The sequence below is a fragment of the Tribolium madens genome, unplaced genomic scaffold (assembly GCF_015345945.1).
Source record: "Tribolium madens isolate multiple individuals breed KSU strain unplaced genomic scaffold, Tmad_KSU_1.1 Scaffold_19;HRSCAF=116;Tcas5.2_LG9, whole genome shotgun sequence".
In the NCBI taxonomy this organism is placed as follows: domain Eukaryota; kingdom Metazoa; phylum Arthropoda; class Insecta; order Coleoptera; family Tenebrionidae; genus Tribolium; species Tribolium madens.
Window position 1 is genome coordinate 2,006,883 of NW_025400983.1, and position 13,324 is coordinate 2,020,206.

The following is a 13,324-nucleotide window of genomic DNA, read 5'->3' on the forward strand; positions in this document are numbered from 1 at the left end:
CAAAAATCAAAGATTTGGAAAAAGTTATAAAATTAATTTTTATTTTCAAACTGAATTTCACATTTTTTTAATATCGATTTTTTTTTAAACAAAAAAGCGTTAATTCCAATTATTTTATTTGTTTGTTTACGAAGTGTAATAAAATTGGTTAACCGCGTTGGTCATAATAAAAAAATTGATTTGTAAAAACTTTTTTTGTTTACTAAAAAACCAAAATAATGTCAAATATTTGGGACTCACCCTGTATGCCTAGAGAAATAACATGTAAAAAATCGATTCAATTTTTATTTTCACCGCCAACTGAATTTCACATTATTTTAAATAATTCGAGTTACGATTTGATTTTTTTTTTAAACAAAAGAACGTTAACTCTGTGTAATACGAGGTGTAATAAAAAATGTTAACCGCGTTGGTCATGATAAGAAAAAAATCAGATTTGAAAAAACTTTCACGAAACATCCTGTATATTTTTTTGTTTGTTAAAAGATCAAAAAAAAAGTCAAATATTTGGGACTCACCCTGTATGCCACAGTTTAATTTTTAAATGAGAAATAAGATGTAAAAAATCGATTCAATTTTTATCTTCACCGCCAAATGAATTTCACATTATTTTAAATAATTCGAGTTAGAATTTGTTTTTTTTTTAAACAAAAGAACGTTAATTCTGACTACTTTGTGAACGAGGTGTAAAAAAAAATTGTTAACCGCGTTGGTCATGATAAGAAAAAAATCAAATTTGTAAAAACTTTCACGAATCACCCTATATATTTTTTTGTTTGTTAAAAAATAAAAAAAAAATGTCAAATTACTGGGACTTACCCGRAGTTTAATTTTTAAACAAGAAATAAGATGTAAAGTTTCATTTTCACCGCCAAATGAATTTCACATTATTTTAAATAAATCAAGTTACAATTTGATTTTTTGAAACAAAAGAACGTTAACTGACTACTTTGTGAATAAGGTGTGATAAAAAATTTGTTAACAGCGTTGGTCACGATAAAAAAAAATTGTATACCACTATAATAAAAATTTGTACTATGCCTCAATCGACTCGGAAATGCCCTTTTAAGTAAAGAAAAAAACAATGTTAGCATCGTATACTTTCACTATTTTGAAAAATAGTGGATCCTGTCACTCTCAAAAAGGCTATTTGTAACAACACGGAGGAAATTGGTATTAATTATCACAGATAAGGTTAACAATCAGACTAGATATAACCCAGGTAAGGAATCTAAACTCGAGACAGGTTTGTAAAATCCGACTAAGGTCACTTAAACTTTGGTCATTTCTATAAGAATTGGGTAATGAATATCATCATCGTACTCGCAATGCTCAATCAACGTCAATCTCTTCTCCCACACAACTTGATTATAATTAAGAATTTTCCTACACTTGAAGCCTTTAATCTCCGATTGAGCAATAAAATCATCAAGCGTGCCCCCCCGTTTGGGGGCCATAACAAACACCACCCCTCTCTCGTCCAAACAGCTCCAGAGACACTCAATCAAATCACCCCTCGCCTCATCAAAGAAAAGACAATCAGCGCAGAGAATAACATCATACTGGAGCCCCTCAACCGGGCCCCACTTGAGCAATTTACAATCGACACCACACGCGAATTGGTTGTACCCCAACGCGGCTTGGACGTTCTCCACCGAGTGTTTGTTCCCATCGGTGACGGTGACTGTCTTCGGGGCGGCGTACTTGGCGGCGAACAGCCCCGCCAGACACGACATGCCGCCCCCCAGCTCGAGAATCGCCTTGTCTCGGAAGCGCCCCAAGTTGCAACACACGTAGTAACTCAGCGTCTCCTCCGAGGGCCAGATGCAGATGTTGCCCGTGTTGTTGAACCCCATGAGGTCTTCGGCGGAGAACGTGCGGATGCGGTGCCCGATCACGATCGAGTGCTCGCAGCCCCCGACCCGGATCGAGTAGCTGTACCACGAGCGCCTGGGGTCGAGGGGCCCCAACTGCTGCGTCTGCAAGAGCATGAAGGAAGAAATGCGACGGAGGGAGAACTCGTCGGTGGGGCTCGACGGCTCGCTCCCAACGGGGCTCTGAAACCACCACGGTCAAATCGGGACGAAAACACACGATTTTACCTTCAGAGCCTTGGCTAGGATCGCCCAGCGGCGGCGCGCCACCCGTTTCGCCCCATTTTTCACTACGACTAAGTTTTGGTCCATAGAATGAGCATTATTAAAGGGGCCTGCAAAGGCGGGGGTTAGTTCAAAGGGGACACAATTTCATTCCTTCATGCTTTCAAACGAGCTATTTGCGACTAAAACGGAACCAAACAAGGGGGCTATACTCACATTTTGGGCGCAACCACACCAATGCACACGAAGTCGGGCTTTTTACACAAAACCAATTTTGCTTTTAAAGATTTTTTCGACGATCCGCCATCTTGCGATTTAGCGGCCCAAAACACAGAAAATATAAACGACCATAAATTATCACTGTCTCAAATAATTTAAAAACAAATCCTACTTTTCGATAGTACTAATATAAGGCAATCAATTCGTGTACAACATTTATTTTAAATGTGAGTAATAAAACGGAGCCACAATTAGGCCTTGTCCACATACGATACCTTAACACAGATTAGACTACTCGATCAGTGAAGTTTGATTATACACAAAGCGGCCCAAAACACAAAAAATATAAACAACCAAAACTCATCATTAACATAATTAGAAAAAAAAAACAAATAACATTCATAATTAAACATGACACAAGACAATTAATTTGTTTCCAACAAACACGTTTGATTGTAAATAATTAACCGAAATTAGTCCTTGTGCACATTCAACATTCGTTGATTGAGGTTATGTCAGTGTTTTCAATGGGTGATTCGGTGAGTATTTTTTGAAAAAACTCGCGAAAAACGTGATATTTGTTAGCAGACGCGGAAACGGAAGCTCGTGAGTGCGAAAACCTCGGCAAAAAAGCCGAAAACCGTGTCCCTGGAGCCCCAATGGAGCGACTACGAACTGCTCGCAGAACAGCTCGATTTGGGGCTAGAGGTGGCCAAAAACATCGTAAAATTGTTCGAGGAGGGCAACACCGTTCCATTTATCGCCAGATATCGACGCGACGTGACCAACAACCTAGAAGCCGAGCAATTGCGGGCTGTTAAAGACACTTGTGACGAGATAACCGCCCTTAGGGGCAAAATTGGGACAGTTTTGAGACAGTTGGACAAGTCGGAAGTGTTAACCGAGGAGTTGAGACGCTCTATTGTCAATTCGAGGTCAATTGAGGAGCTGGAATACATCGTAAGTGTGTTTTTTGGGGGGCTTATATGACTCGTTTTTTCAGTATGCACCGTACAAGAGCGGCAGTAAGGGGACCTTGGCCGAGAGGGCGAAGCAGTTGGGGCTAGAGGAGCCCGCTTTGGCACTTTTAAACAACACAAAACGAGTCAAATTTGAGGATTTTGTCAACGAGGGGGTCGATTTCGAGGGTGTTAGAAACGGAATTATTCACATTATTGCATCTGTTATTTCAACCGACACTGAAATTTTAGCATCACTCAGAGAATTGTAACAAAAAATTATTACATCACTGAAAAAACCCTATATTTTATTTTCGTAGGCGAAAAAAAACTAATATCATTATTAAAACGAAGAAAGCCCCTAAAGCACAACCCGAAACCAGCGACAAGTTCGATAATTACTTTGATTTTGAAATTCCGGTGAAAAAAATCAAACCACACCAAGTTTTGGCCATTAATAGGGGCGAAAATTTGAAAATTCTCACAGTTAAAGTGGTCCTTCCTGAGTGGCTTTTCACCCAATTTCGGAAAAAGTGTGACAAGTGGGCGAATTTAGGGGGCGATAATGTGAGACAAGACGTGTTAAAACGCGCAATTGAAGACTCCTACAATCGATTAGGTACCAAAAATCACAAAATTAATTTTATTTATTTATTTTTTCAGTTGAGCCTTTGATAAAACGCGAAATTCGGGCCGAACTGAAACAAAATGCCGAACGAGCGTCGTGTCAAGTTTTCAGTACGAATTTGAAGGATTTGTTACTTGCGCCCCCTTGGAAAGGTCAAAGTATTTTGGGGCTTGACCCCGGTTTTGCCAACGGTTGTAAATTGGCCCTAATTTCGCCTCTGGGGACCCTAGTCGATAGCAACGTTATTTATCCTCATAAAACAAAACGGGAGAAAGATGTAACAACGATAAAAAGAATGTTAATTGAACACAAGTAGGTTTTTTTGTGTTTTTTGTTAATTTTTGGTTGATTTTTGCCCCCAGATGTGAGTTAATCGCCTTGGGTAATGGCACTGCGTGTCGTCAGACTGAAGAGTGGCTCTCGAATTTGATCAAAAGTCAAGTTTTTAGCCCCCTTGATGTGAAATATACAGTTGTTAGGGAGGAAGGGGCTTCGATTTACTCGTGCAGTCCTGAGGCGAAGAAAGAGTTCCCGACACTTGACCCCAATATTATAAGCGCTGGTACCCCCATAACCCCATTTATGAATTAAAATTTTTAATAATTTTTGCTCAGTTTCTCTCGCACGGAGGGTTCAAGACCCCCTTGCCGAATTGGTTAAAATCGAGCCCCAACATCTAGGTGTGGGTATGTACCAACACGATATCAAGAAAAAACAGTTGGGCGAAGCCCTAAATGACGTCGTTTCGGAATGTGTCAGTTTTGTTGGTGTTGATTTGAATACGGCGTCGCGGTGCCTTTTGAGGTATGGTTTAGGGTTTTTCGTTATAGTTTGACTGGGGTGTTTTTTTCTAGACATGTGGCAGGCCTGTCTGAGAAAAAAGCCCAACAAATAATTGACTATCGGACACAAAACGGGCCATTTATTTGCCGGAAACAATTATTGGAGGTGTCAGGAATTGGGCAGAAGATTTTTACACAGTGTGCTGGATTTGTGCGTGTGGGGCCCCCATGTGGGGACAGAGTGAACGATTTTTACAAAAATGTTAAATCTTGTAAATTAGATTGCACAAATATTCATCCGGAATCGTACGAAATTGCCACAAAGCTATTGAAAATGTTTAATTTTAAATTGTCGGATGTTGGCACCACTGATTTTATTAATAGGGTTAAAGGGGAAGTCCCAAAGCTAGATTTAAGCGAATTGAGTCAGAAATTTCATTCCAACGAACAAACACTTCGTTTGATTTTAGATGCGTTTTGTCAACCATTGAATTATGATTTTAGGATTGATTGTGATAAAAAACCAGTCTTCAAGAAAGGTTTAATCGGGATTAATGATCTTCAAAGTGGGATTGTTTTGACCGGTGTTGTGACTAATGTCACACATTTCGGGAGTTTTGTCGACATAGGAGTGGGAATTAACGGTTTAATCCATGTTAGTAAGTCCACCGGTTTGGACTTACATTTGGGGAATAAAGTTGAAGTTAAAGTTATCAGTATTGACGTTGATAAGAAGCGAATCGGGCTGCAAGCGCTCAAAATTCTCGATTAATTTGAATTTTAGCGCCGGGGTAGGGTTGCCAAAGTGGCGATCAAAAACCCTAGAATAACCTAACTTTCTAAACTAAACAAAAAATAGATTATTTTTTGGAATTATCAGTGTTTTTGTTAATTACCTAAATGAATCGTCTGCGATTCTAAATTTGTTGGTAAGTGAAACAAAATTCAATTGTGATAAACGTAAAAATTTATCATCTCACTATGTAAAATGGATCGCTTGTCGCTCGAGTTACTTGAGACTATTTTGAGTTGTCCGGTCCTGAGTGACAGGGACGTACTTAATTTTTCCTCAACGTGTCATTACTTCCGTGAAATTGTCCAAACTAGTCGAGTGATATGGAAACAGAGATTTTACAACAAGTAAGTGGCTTTTTTGTATTTTTTGTGTTCATTTATGTGTAATTAGATGGCCCAATCTGCCCAAGGATTTGGGGTGTCCCGACTGGTATTTCGACGAGTTGAAATATTTTCACTCGTTGAAAACCAGAGTATTAGATGAGTTAAAATTGATGCATGAGAGTTTTTTCAAAGATTTAAATATGTTATATTCAAATGGGATGAAATGGAAAGTGTTAAGTTATGAAAAAGAACGAAGCAATTGTTATATAAGAACACTTCTCCTCGATGTTATTAATACGAAAGAGGCAATAAACAGCATCGTAGCAGTGCCTTTCAAGTGAGTACTAAAAATATTAAATCAAGTCCCAAACTTTTGGTTAGTACTCCAGGAAATTTAACTTTGCAATTTTCCGCACGGTTCATTTTGCGTCTCTTGAATGAACACTATCTAAAAAACACTTGGGATAAATTTAAACGTCTTCCATCCCAAGAGCAAACTTTGGAAAAAATTGCTATTTTTTTTGCCCAATGGTTCCATCTTGACATTCAAGACGTCGATAACCATGTCGCAAAGCGACTTAACGATATTGCAAATTTGGTAAAAGTGAGATTAAGGTCTACCAACCCGAAACATCCAATTTTCACTAGTGAAGTGTGTGAATGGAGAAAAAAGTTGGAAAAGCACCAATGGGGGCCTGAAAATTGCCACGAAGTCATTTCCACAATCCGTGAAGTCCTTTACTCGCATTTGGGACTTCAAGGAAACTATAGTTGGCACCCCAGTCCCGAATTCTCTTTCATTAACAAAGTAATCTGTGACTGAAATTAAGTTGGCAGCATTGCCGACTGTAATTTTTTCAGGTTTTAGAGCGTCGCATAGGCCTTCCGATTGTCTTGGCGGTGATTTACGAAAGTGTGGCACGGCGTTTAGGGGTGGTCGTGGAACCCATTAATTACCCTAATCATTTTTTGCTCAAATTTCAATTAAATCAAACTTTTTACATTGACACTTGCAATGGGTGTTTTATCGATGGAGTGACTCCCTGTTTTCATCAGATTCCTGTTTTCGGGGAAACCCAGTACAGTGCTGCCACCACCGACGAAATTGTTCGACGAATGGCGAACAATTTGAAATTTGCTATTGGGCATGGAGATGTCACAGAAAGAATAATTCATTTGCGATTGCTTAATCGACTTGTGACTTTCGTGGGATTCCCCTTGGATGGTGATATGGTAACAGAACTATTACCATATTACACAGTGCCTGAAAATCATAACAGAAAACGAACAACTTATTTAAAGTATGCTGTGGGTATGATAATGATTGATGAGAATAGTGCAACTAAATGTGTTATTTGTGATTGGAAAGGACCAACGCATAGAAATAATAAGCAACCAAAATATCTGGTTGTTTTCGAAAATGGAGTAACTAAATTTGTTTTACAAGGTGAAGAAAATTTTTAAAAATAATAATAATAAATAAAAAAATTTTAGATGGAATTACTCCGACCACCGATCCGGGAAATTTACAATCAGTAGAACAAGTCGGTCTGTGTTTTTCACACTTTTTCAAAAACCATTTTGTTCCAAATGAGCAAATGGAGAACTTATTTCCAAGTGATGCGCAAGTGAGGCACAGGTTCTACCACGAGATGCAATTGCGAAATTACAGGCCGTAATATTATAGAACAATATAAATATAAGTTTTTTCAAAAATTACTATTTTTTTTAAATACAGAAACCTGTAATTTCGATCTGGCCAGACGCCATCTATTGGCTTGTGGCGGGTGCAAAGTTAACTCGCATCCCGGTTTTGTATAAAAAGGAGACTCTCTGTCTCTATCAAATTTACCTAAAATTCTACAAGGCTATTCCAAAAAGAACACAGTTTTAATTTTTTTAATGTGACAGCAGTGATGTTTCAAATTTTGAAATCACTTCACACCGGTAAATTAGATTTCTTTGTTACCATTTCAAAAATTTAATGAAAACAAAATTAATTACACTTTATTTGAAACGTTAGTGTTAGTGGTCGTCAAAATCACGTAATTTTGCATAAATTACAACGATTTAATTCCTTTAAATCGAAGTCGGTTTTCGTCGACAGAAATCTGTAATTTTCGATCTTTCGCACAACTCATTCCAAACCAATCAATTCTGCCACTTAATCACACTTAAATTGAAACATCCTTGTGCTAGTGGTCGTAAAAGCCGTGAAAATTTCGTGTATTTGCCTCAAAACGCTTTGTTTTCTCCAAATCGGGGCCGATTTCGCTCTTGTGCACATTCGACCGCGGCCCGTTGGCGTTTATTTGCGATTGGGTTATGGTTGAATTTTTTGACCCATTTCGATTTTCAACGTTTTATTAGTGATGTGTGCCTCAAAATGGGCGAAAACCAGCAAAGCCGTTTCGAGAAATCGCTAGGTTTGTTGACTACAAAGTTCGTAAACTTGTTACAAAAGTCAACTGGTGGCGTTTTGGACCTAAAAGTGGTAAGTTTGAATTTGTTAAATTGAGTTTTTTTTTCTGATTTCTTATCACCAGGCGGCTGATTTGCTGGCAGTGAGGCAAAAACGGCGCATTTACGACATCACGAACGTCCTCGAAGGCATCGGCTTGATAGAAAAGAAGAGCAAAAATAGCATTCAATGGAAGTAGGTCTTTGTCAAATTTGTGCTAATTTTCGCTAATTATTTGCCATTTTGAGGCCCTACACGTACAAGGACGCGCTCCCGGGGTGCAACACGCAGGAATTCGCCCTCAAAGTCACCAATTTGAAGAAAGAACTCGCGAAACTCGACGAGTTTGAGCAAGAATTGGACAAACACAAGCAGTGGATTGAGCAAAGCATCAAAAACACCACTGAAGACATCCAAACGAAGCGCTACTTGTACGTGAACAACGAGGATTTGTCCAAAGTCTTCGTGGGGGACGCTGAGACGGTCATTGTGTTGAATGCCCCCACGGATGTCACCACTGTGGGGTACCAGAAAAACGCCAACAATTCCAATTTCCTCAAAGTCCAGTCGAGGGGGAGTCCCATTATCGCCAACATTTTGACTCTGGCCCCCGAGCCCGAGATTCGGATTCAAAGGAAGCGCCCCAAGGCCTGTGTTAACGCAGAAACTGAGGAGCCTCAGCCCAAGAAAAGCCACTATGATGAGGACATGCATGGGGATTTGATAGCAGCGGAGATTCTTTTTAGGAAAATTTCGAGTGATATTGGGAAAGAGAGCACTGATTGTGACGATTTACTATCAGAGAAAGGTGATTCACATAATATTTATGCCCCCAAAACTGGTGTTTTTCTTTTGCAGGGTTGTACCCACTGATTGACTTGAGCCCCTTGGGTTATAACCAGGATTACGCTTTTGGGCTGCTGGAGGAGGAGGGGATTAGTGACCTGTTCGATGTCGCTTCTATTCCTGTACAGTAGCATAAATTCTTTATAATTTGCGATTAATCTACATTTAATAAATTCCTTTTTTCTATTTGGCGTCTGATACTAACACCAATTTGGGTGCTGAAATAGATTAGTACAACTTACTTTCTAGAGGTTGGTAATGGTAATTTTCAGCGGCGTTTTAAGCGATTTTTCTAATTTCAGGTTGTGTGTAGAAAATATTTGCAGTTAATTCAACAAAATTTTGAAAAATACTCGAGACTTGACACTTGTAAAATCGAATTTTTCAAACTGACATTTCTCACCCACCACCACCTTATTAGGGCAAAAGTTCCTAAATTTGAAAGGACTTTTATGTTAGAAAAGTACGTAAAACGTGCAAAATAGAAAAAAAAACATAAAACTTGTTTACGAAATGCGTTCTCTAATATCCTATTTCTATCAACAAGTTTAATTCCTTCAAAAAGTGACTAAATTGTTAAAGTTTAAAAGATGTCACGTAGGCAACCAACAATACAGTCATGCTGGTGATCTAAGCTACACAGTTAATTATAGAAAAATAATTTTTTAGTTTGATTTCACAGGAAATATTTGATGTATTGAATATTATTTTTAGTCCGGAGTTAATCTGAAGCTAACTTAATAATTTGTATAATGTGTCGCCAAGCTAAACACATGTAACTTCCCTAGCAAATGACAGTTTTTGGCATTGTAATGCAAATAAATATTAATATCGTGATTTAATTATTATTAGTGTAAAGTAACAACAACTCCAGAAATAAGGATTATTGAACCAACATTGGGCATGCAATACATCTATCGTTTAAAAAAAAGCACATATATTTTCTATTTAATATTTTTTTATGGTACATTTTTATTATTTATTGCAACTTCTTTTGGAACATTAGTAAAATAACAATAAAAAAATTATTAATCTGTAAACCATTAAGTTTCACACGCTTAAAACTGTTCAAAATACCGAGTTATACGTTGTCAAGTATTATAACACTGAATGAGAATTTGAAAAATAGAAAATATCACTTTATTTTATAATGAAGTTTGCATTATTTTTATGTAACTTTATTCATTTTTAACGTCTACCTACCTACTATTTTAGGCCACATATGACGATTTTTAATAATAAGTGTCTAACTATTGTTAATTTACAATTCTGTAATAAAAATCAAATTTTTAAAACTTTATAATTTTTTATGTATTATGTAAACAGTTATGTTGCGAGACATACGTTGTCAATAATTATAATATTTAATGTGAATTTAAAAATAGGAAATAGCACTCTATTTAATTTTTTTTATGTAACTATTCACTTTTAACGTCTACCTACCTAATTTTGGGGTTAATATTTTAAAGAAATAAGGATTATTGTACCAGCATTTCCTATTAAGTTTAGATTAATAATTTTGTTTTGTTTTCTATTCGTCAATTTTTAATTAATCTTGATTAACATAGGCAACCAACAATACGGCCTTTAAATAGTTATTTGTCGTGTAAATAATTGTTAGGCAACTTAAATTTGGAATGCTTTTTTGAATAAAATTTTTGTATTAAAATAAAAAAATCGACAACATAGGCAACCAACAATACACCCCCTCCTGTTTTTCAATCAACCACGCCTCCTTTTCTCATTTTTATTCAATAAATCATAGGCTACAATGGTAAAGCAACATGTAAAAAGTACAAACGACTCACTGGGAACATACTAAACCTCAAAATATCACATCTACACCCCCAAATCCATATCGAAAATATCACTATGTATATAATCACTCTTTTCCTCCTCTTTCTCGCTCGCCTCACTCTCGCTATGCCTCCTCTCCTGCGCCTTCTTCTTATTCCTCGCTTTCCTCTGGTTCTTCTTCTTCTGTCCCAAAATACTCGAATTCGATCTATACAACTGCCTCATTATCACATCATTGAACCTCACAGTCTTCTTCAGACTGGTCGACATCTCCCCCTCATCTACCGACGAGGCCACAAACTCGTCCAGACTCGACTCCGAGACGCTCCTATTCGGCAACCTCTTGAGAATGCCTCGGCTCTCGCCTCGCCCCTTACTCGGGCTGTAACTGCAACTCAGCTCGTCGCCGCTCGACTCCGGGGGCTCCGGTTCCTCCAAAATGGGGCTCTGCAAGACGTCGTTCAAGACACGGGGCTCCTCGACGTACTTCTTGCACAAGTCGAGGCCATTTAGGCCGTAATAATAGTACTCGAGGTTGTCACAATTCACCGGGATTTGGACTACTACATTGTTGTCCCAAACCTCCACTGAGAGCTTTTCCTGGTCGATTTCCGCGTTGTTAATTTGGACGAAAAACGAGTAATTCGAGTGGAAAAAACTGGGGCTCATTGTGGAAAACCTCAAATGGACTGAGTCGCTTTCTATGTGTTTTTCCAGGGCGTTTTGGGGCACATTTTTGACGTTTAGGGTGAAAACGAGGGTTTTATCAAAGAGGTGGGAGGTGAAATCGGGGATTTCCTCGTAATTAGTCCGAAAATCACTAAAACTGGGCTTTTGCTCGTCTTCGGAATGGGGGCTGGGGTCGCTCTCGACGCCGCTGTCGTCGCGTGGGGGCTCACAAAGGGGGCGCTTGACCGGTAACGCGACTATTAGTTTTTTTAAATCCTTGTCGAATTTCGCTGAACCACTATCTTGGTTCACCCTGTAGGGGAGTGTCAAGTTGAGTTTGTACTTCGAAGGCTTCTCACTCGTTAATTGTACTGTTTTTTCCGTCACGTCGAGGGTGATATCGGAGGAGGCTTTGAGCAAAGGCAAGTTGATTTCAACGATGAGTTCCCGAGGGATTGTCAAATTCAATTTAGCGAATTTGTCCTCAACGCAATCTTGGATGTCGACATGACTCCGGTGTTTTATCACATATTTAGGGGTTGTGTAACTCGAGTCATCCTCTACACACTTTTTATTTCGTTTCGTAGTTTTTTTCGGTTTTTGTTCGTCGATTTTGGCGTAAAATTGGCGCTCAAACTCGTCCATTTCCTTGGGGACAAAATCGGGGATTGGTCTCCGGATGATGGAGCTTTGAGGGGCCCCCTTGTACCCCAATTTGGGGAATTTCAGATTTTTCTTGTCTAAAACAACATCGAAATTTGTTTCAATAGCATCACAGGCTGTTTTATTGACAATTTCCTGGAAGGGTTGGTTTTTGTGGGCCATGTGGACGACATCGGGGTGGAACACCACGTCGTAGACCTCGCAGCGGGCCCCCTTGTTGTCGAGGTCGTCGCGTGGGGGCGTCAGGGAGTGCGGGAGGCGCCATTGGAGCCCTCGTGCGCCGTCCTTGTCCATGGGGGCCGAGGTGGGTTTGTCGATCGCGTCGCTGGTGCACACGTTGATGAAGCACTTGCGGCCCCCATCGCTTGTCTTTATGACGTATCCGGGATGGGGGTTGATGAAGGTGACTGCGACCCCGCGCTCGCGCTCCACTTGGGCGATTTCCGCCTCGTAGAGTTTCCGGTTTTCGGGGTTTTGCACCTCGTGGACGTAGTCGGCGAGGAGTTGGCGGAATTCGGGCTTTTTGAGGGCGGCCCCCAGACGCTCCACTTCGTCGCGGGACAAGTCCAGTTCTTTGAGTTTCTCGAATGTCCCCATTTTGAGGGTTTTTTTGAGGAAATTGCGCGCACTCAAACCAAAATAAACAAACTGCGTCTGGAATATTCCGAGTGTTCACGTGGACGAATCAGCCGGCTGGGTGACAGATCGATAGTGGCGGGAAGTTTGAAATTTGACAGGTGGGGGTGGGAAATGGGGCGATGTTTTGAGGGGCTTGACCGAGTTAGAGTTTGGCTGGGGTACGCGGAAATGGGGCTTTTGCCAAAACTTGCATGATGTAATGAGGAGTAAAAATAGGATTGTTGTGGCGACGTTACGTTTTATAAGTTTTTTTATCTTTTATCTCTTGTGTCATTAGTGTAATTATTATTTATCTGCTATTATGTGTGTTGTAAAAATTTAGATAAATAAATGAACAAGGATTTAGTTCAAAATATGGTATTTTTTATTTATTTATTTACTATTTTTTCAATTACTCTCGAAAAATTGCACATACAGGGTGGGTTAAGTGATATCGTCACGCC

At 39.2% G+C, this 13,324-nt stretch overlaps 5 protein-coding genes across 7 annotated transcripts in view; 3 read left to right on the forward strand and 2 right to left on the reverse strand.

Moving 5' to 3' along the window:
* LOC123015837 (calmodulin-lysine N-methyltransferase-like) overlaps positions 1-2,419 on the reverse strand; it is a 5,997-nt gene extending 3,578 nt beyond the window's left edge. The window contains exons 1-3 of one of the 2 annotated variants that reach the window (XM_044415849.1): positions 2,316-2,419; positions 2,103-2,209; positions 647-2,057 (exon numbers count right to left, since the gene is read on the reverse strand). In XM_044415849.1, coding sequence (XP_044271784.1) covers positions 1,272-2,057; positions 2,103-2,186 — 870 coding nt within the window. In that variant the 5' untranslated portion in view covers positions 2,187-2,209; positions 2,316-2,419 and the 3' untranslated portion in view covers positions 647-1,271. Of the gene's footprint in view, positions 1-646; positions 2,058-2,102; positions 2,210-2,315 lie in introns of those variants that run through there. The other variant, XM_044415850.1, reaches the window with a different exon arrangement.
* Positions 2,420-2,791: 372 nt separating this feature from the next.
* Positions 2,792-5,471, forward strand: LOC123014488 (S1 RNA-binding domain-containing protein 1). 2 transcript variants are annotated; one of them, XM_044413645.1, is made up of 8 exons: positions 2,792-2,857; positions 2,907-3,278; positions 3,322-3,545; positions 3,598-3,896; positions 3,941-4,217; positions 4,268-4,467; positions 4,520-4,709; positions 4,760-5,471. In XM_044413645.1, exons 1-8 carry the CDS (start codon positions 2,831-2,833, stop codon positions 5,457-5,459), a joined length of 2,289 nt encoding a protein of 762 aa, XP_044269580.1. In that variant the 5' UTR covers positions 2,792-2,830; the 3' UTR covers positions 5,460-5,471. The 2 variants fall into 2 exon arrangements, with proteins under 2 accessions (XP_044269580.1, XP_044269571.1); XM_044413636.1 differs by having other exon boundaries at positions 2,831-2,857; positions 2,904-3,278.
* A 49-nt stretch (positions 5,472-5,520) lies between these two features.
* LOC123014502 (F-box only protein 21-like) lies at positions 5,521-7,516 on the forward strand. The gene is made up of 5 exons (XM_044413657.1): positions 5,521-5,827; positions 5,874-6,143; positions 6,188-6,614; positions 6,668-7,253; positions 7,301-7,516. Exons 1-5 carry the CDS (start codon positions 5,676-5,678, stop codon positions 7,483-7,485), a joined length of 1,620 nt encoding a protein of 539 aa, XP_044269592.1. The 5' UTR covers positions 5,521-5,675; the 3' UTR covers positions 7,486-7,516.
* Positions 7,517-7,671: 155 nt separating this feature from the next.
* On the forward strand, positions 7,672-9,299 carry LOC123014512 (transcription factor E2F4). The gene is made up of 4 exons (XM_044413668.1): positions 7,672-8,300; positions 8,353-8,462; positions 8,516-9,075; positions 9,126-9,299. The coding sequence occupies exons 1-4, from the start codon at positions 8,193-8,195 to the stop codon at positions 9,242-9,244; spliced, it is 897 nt and encodes a 298-aa protein (XP_044269603.1). The 5' UTR covers positions 7,672-8,192; the 3' UTR covers positions 9,245-9,299.
* Positions 9,300-10,846: 1,547 nt separating this feature from the next.
* LOC123011058 (protein kintoun) lies at positions 10,847-13,028 on the reverse strand. Its single transcript, XM_044408322.1, has one exon. The coding sequence runs from the start codon at positions 12,837-12,839 to the stop codon at positions 10,953-10,955; it is 1,887 nt and encodes a 628-aa protein (XP_044264257.1). The 5' UTR covers positions 12,840-13,028; the 3' UTR covers positions 10,847-10,952.
* Positions 13,029-13,324: the final 296 nt, after the last annotated feature.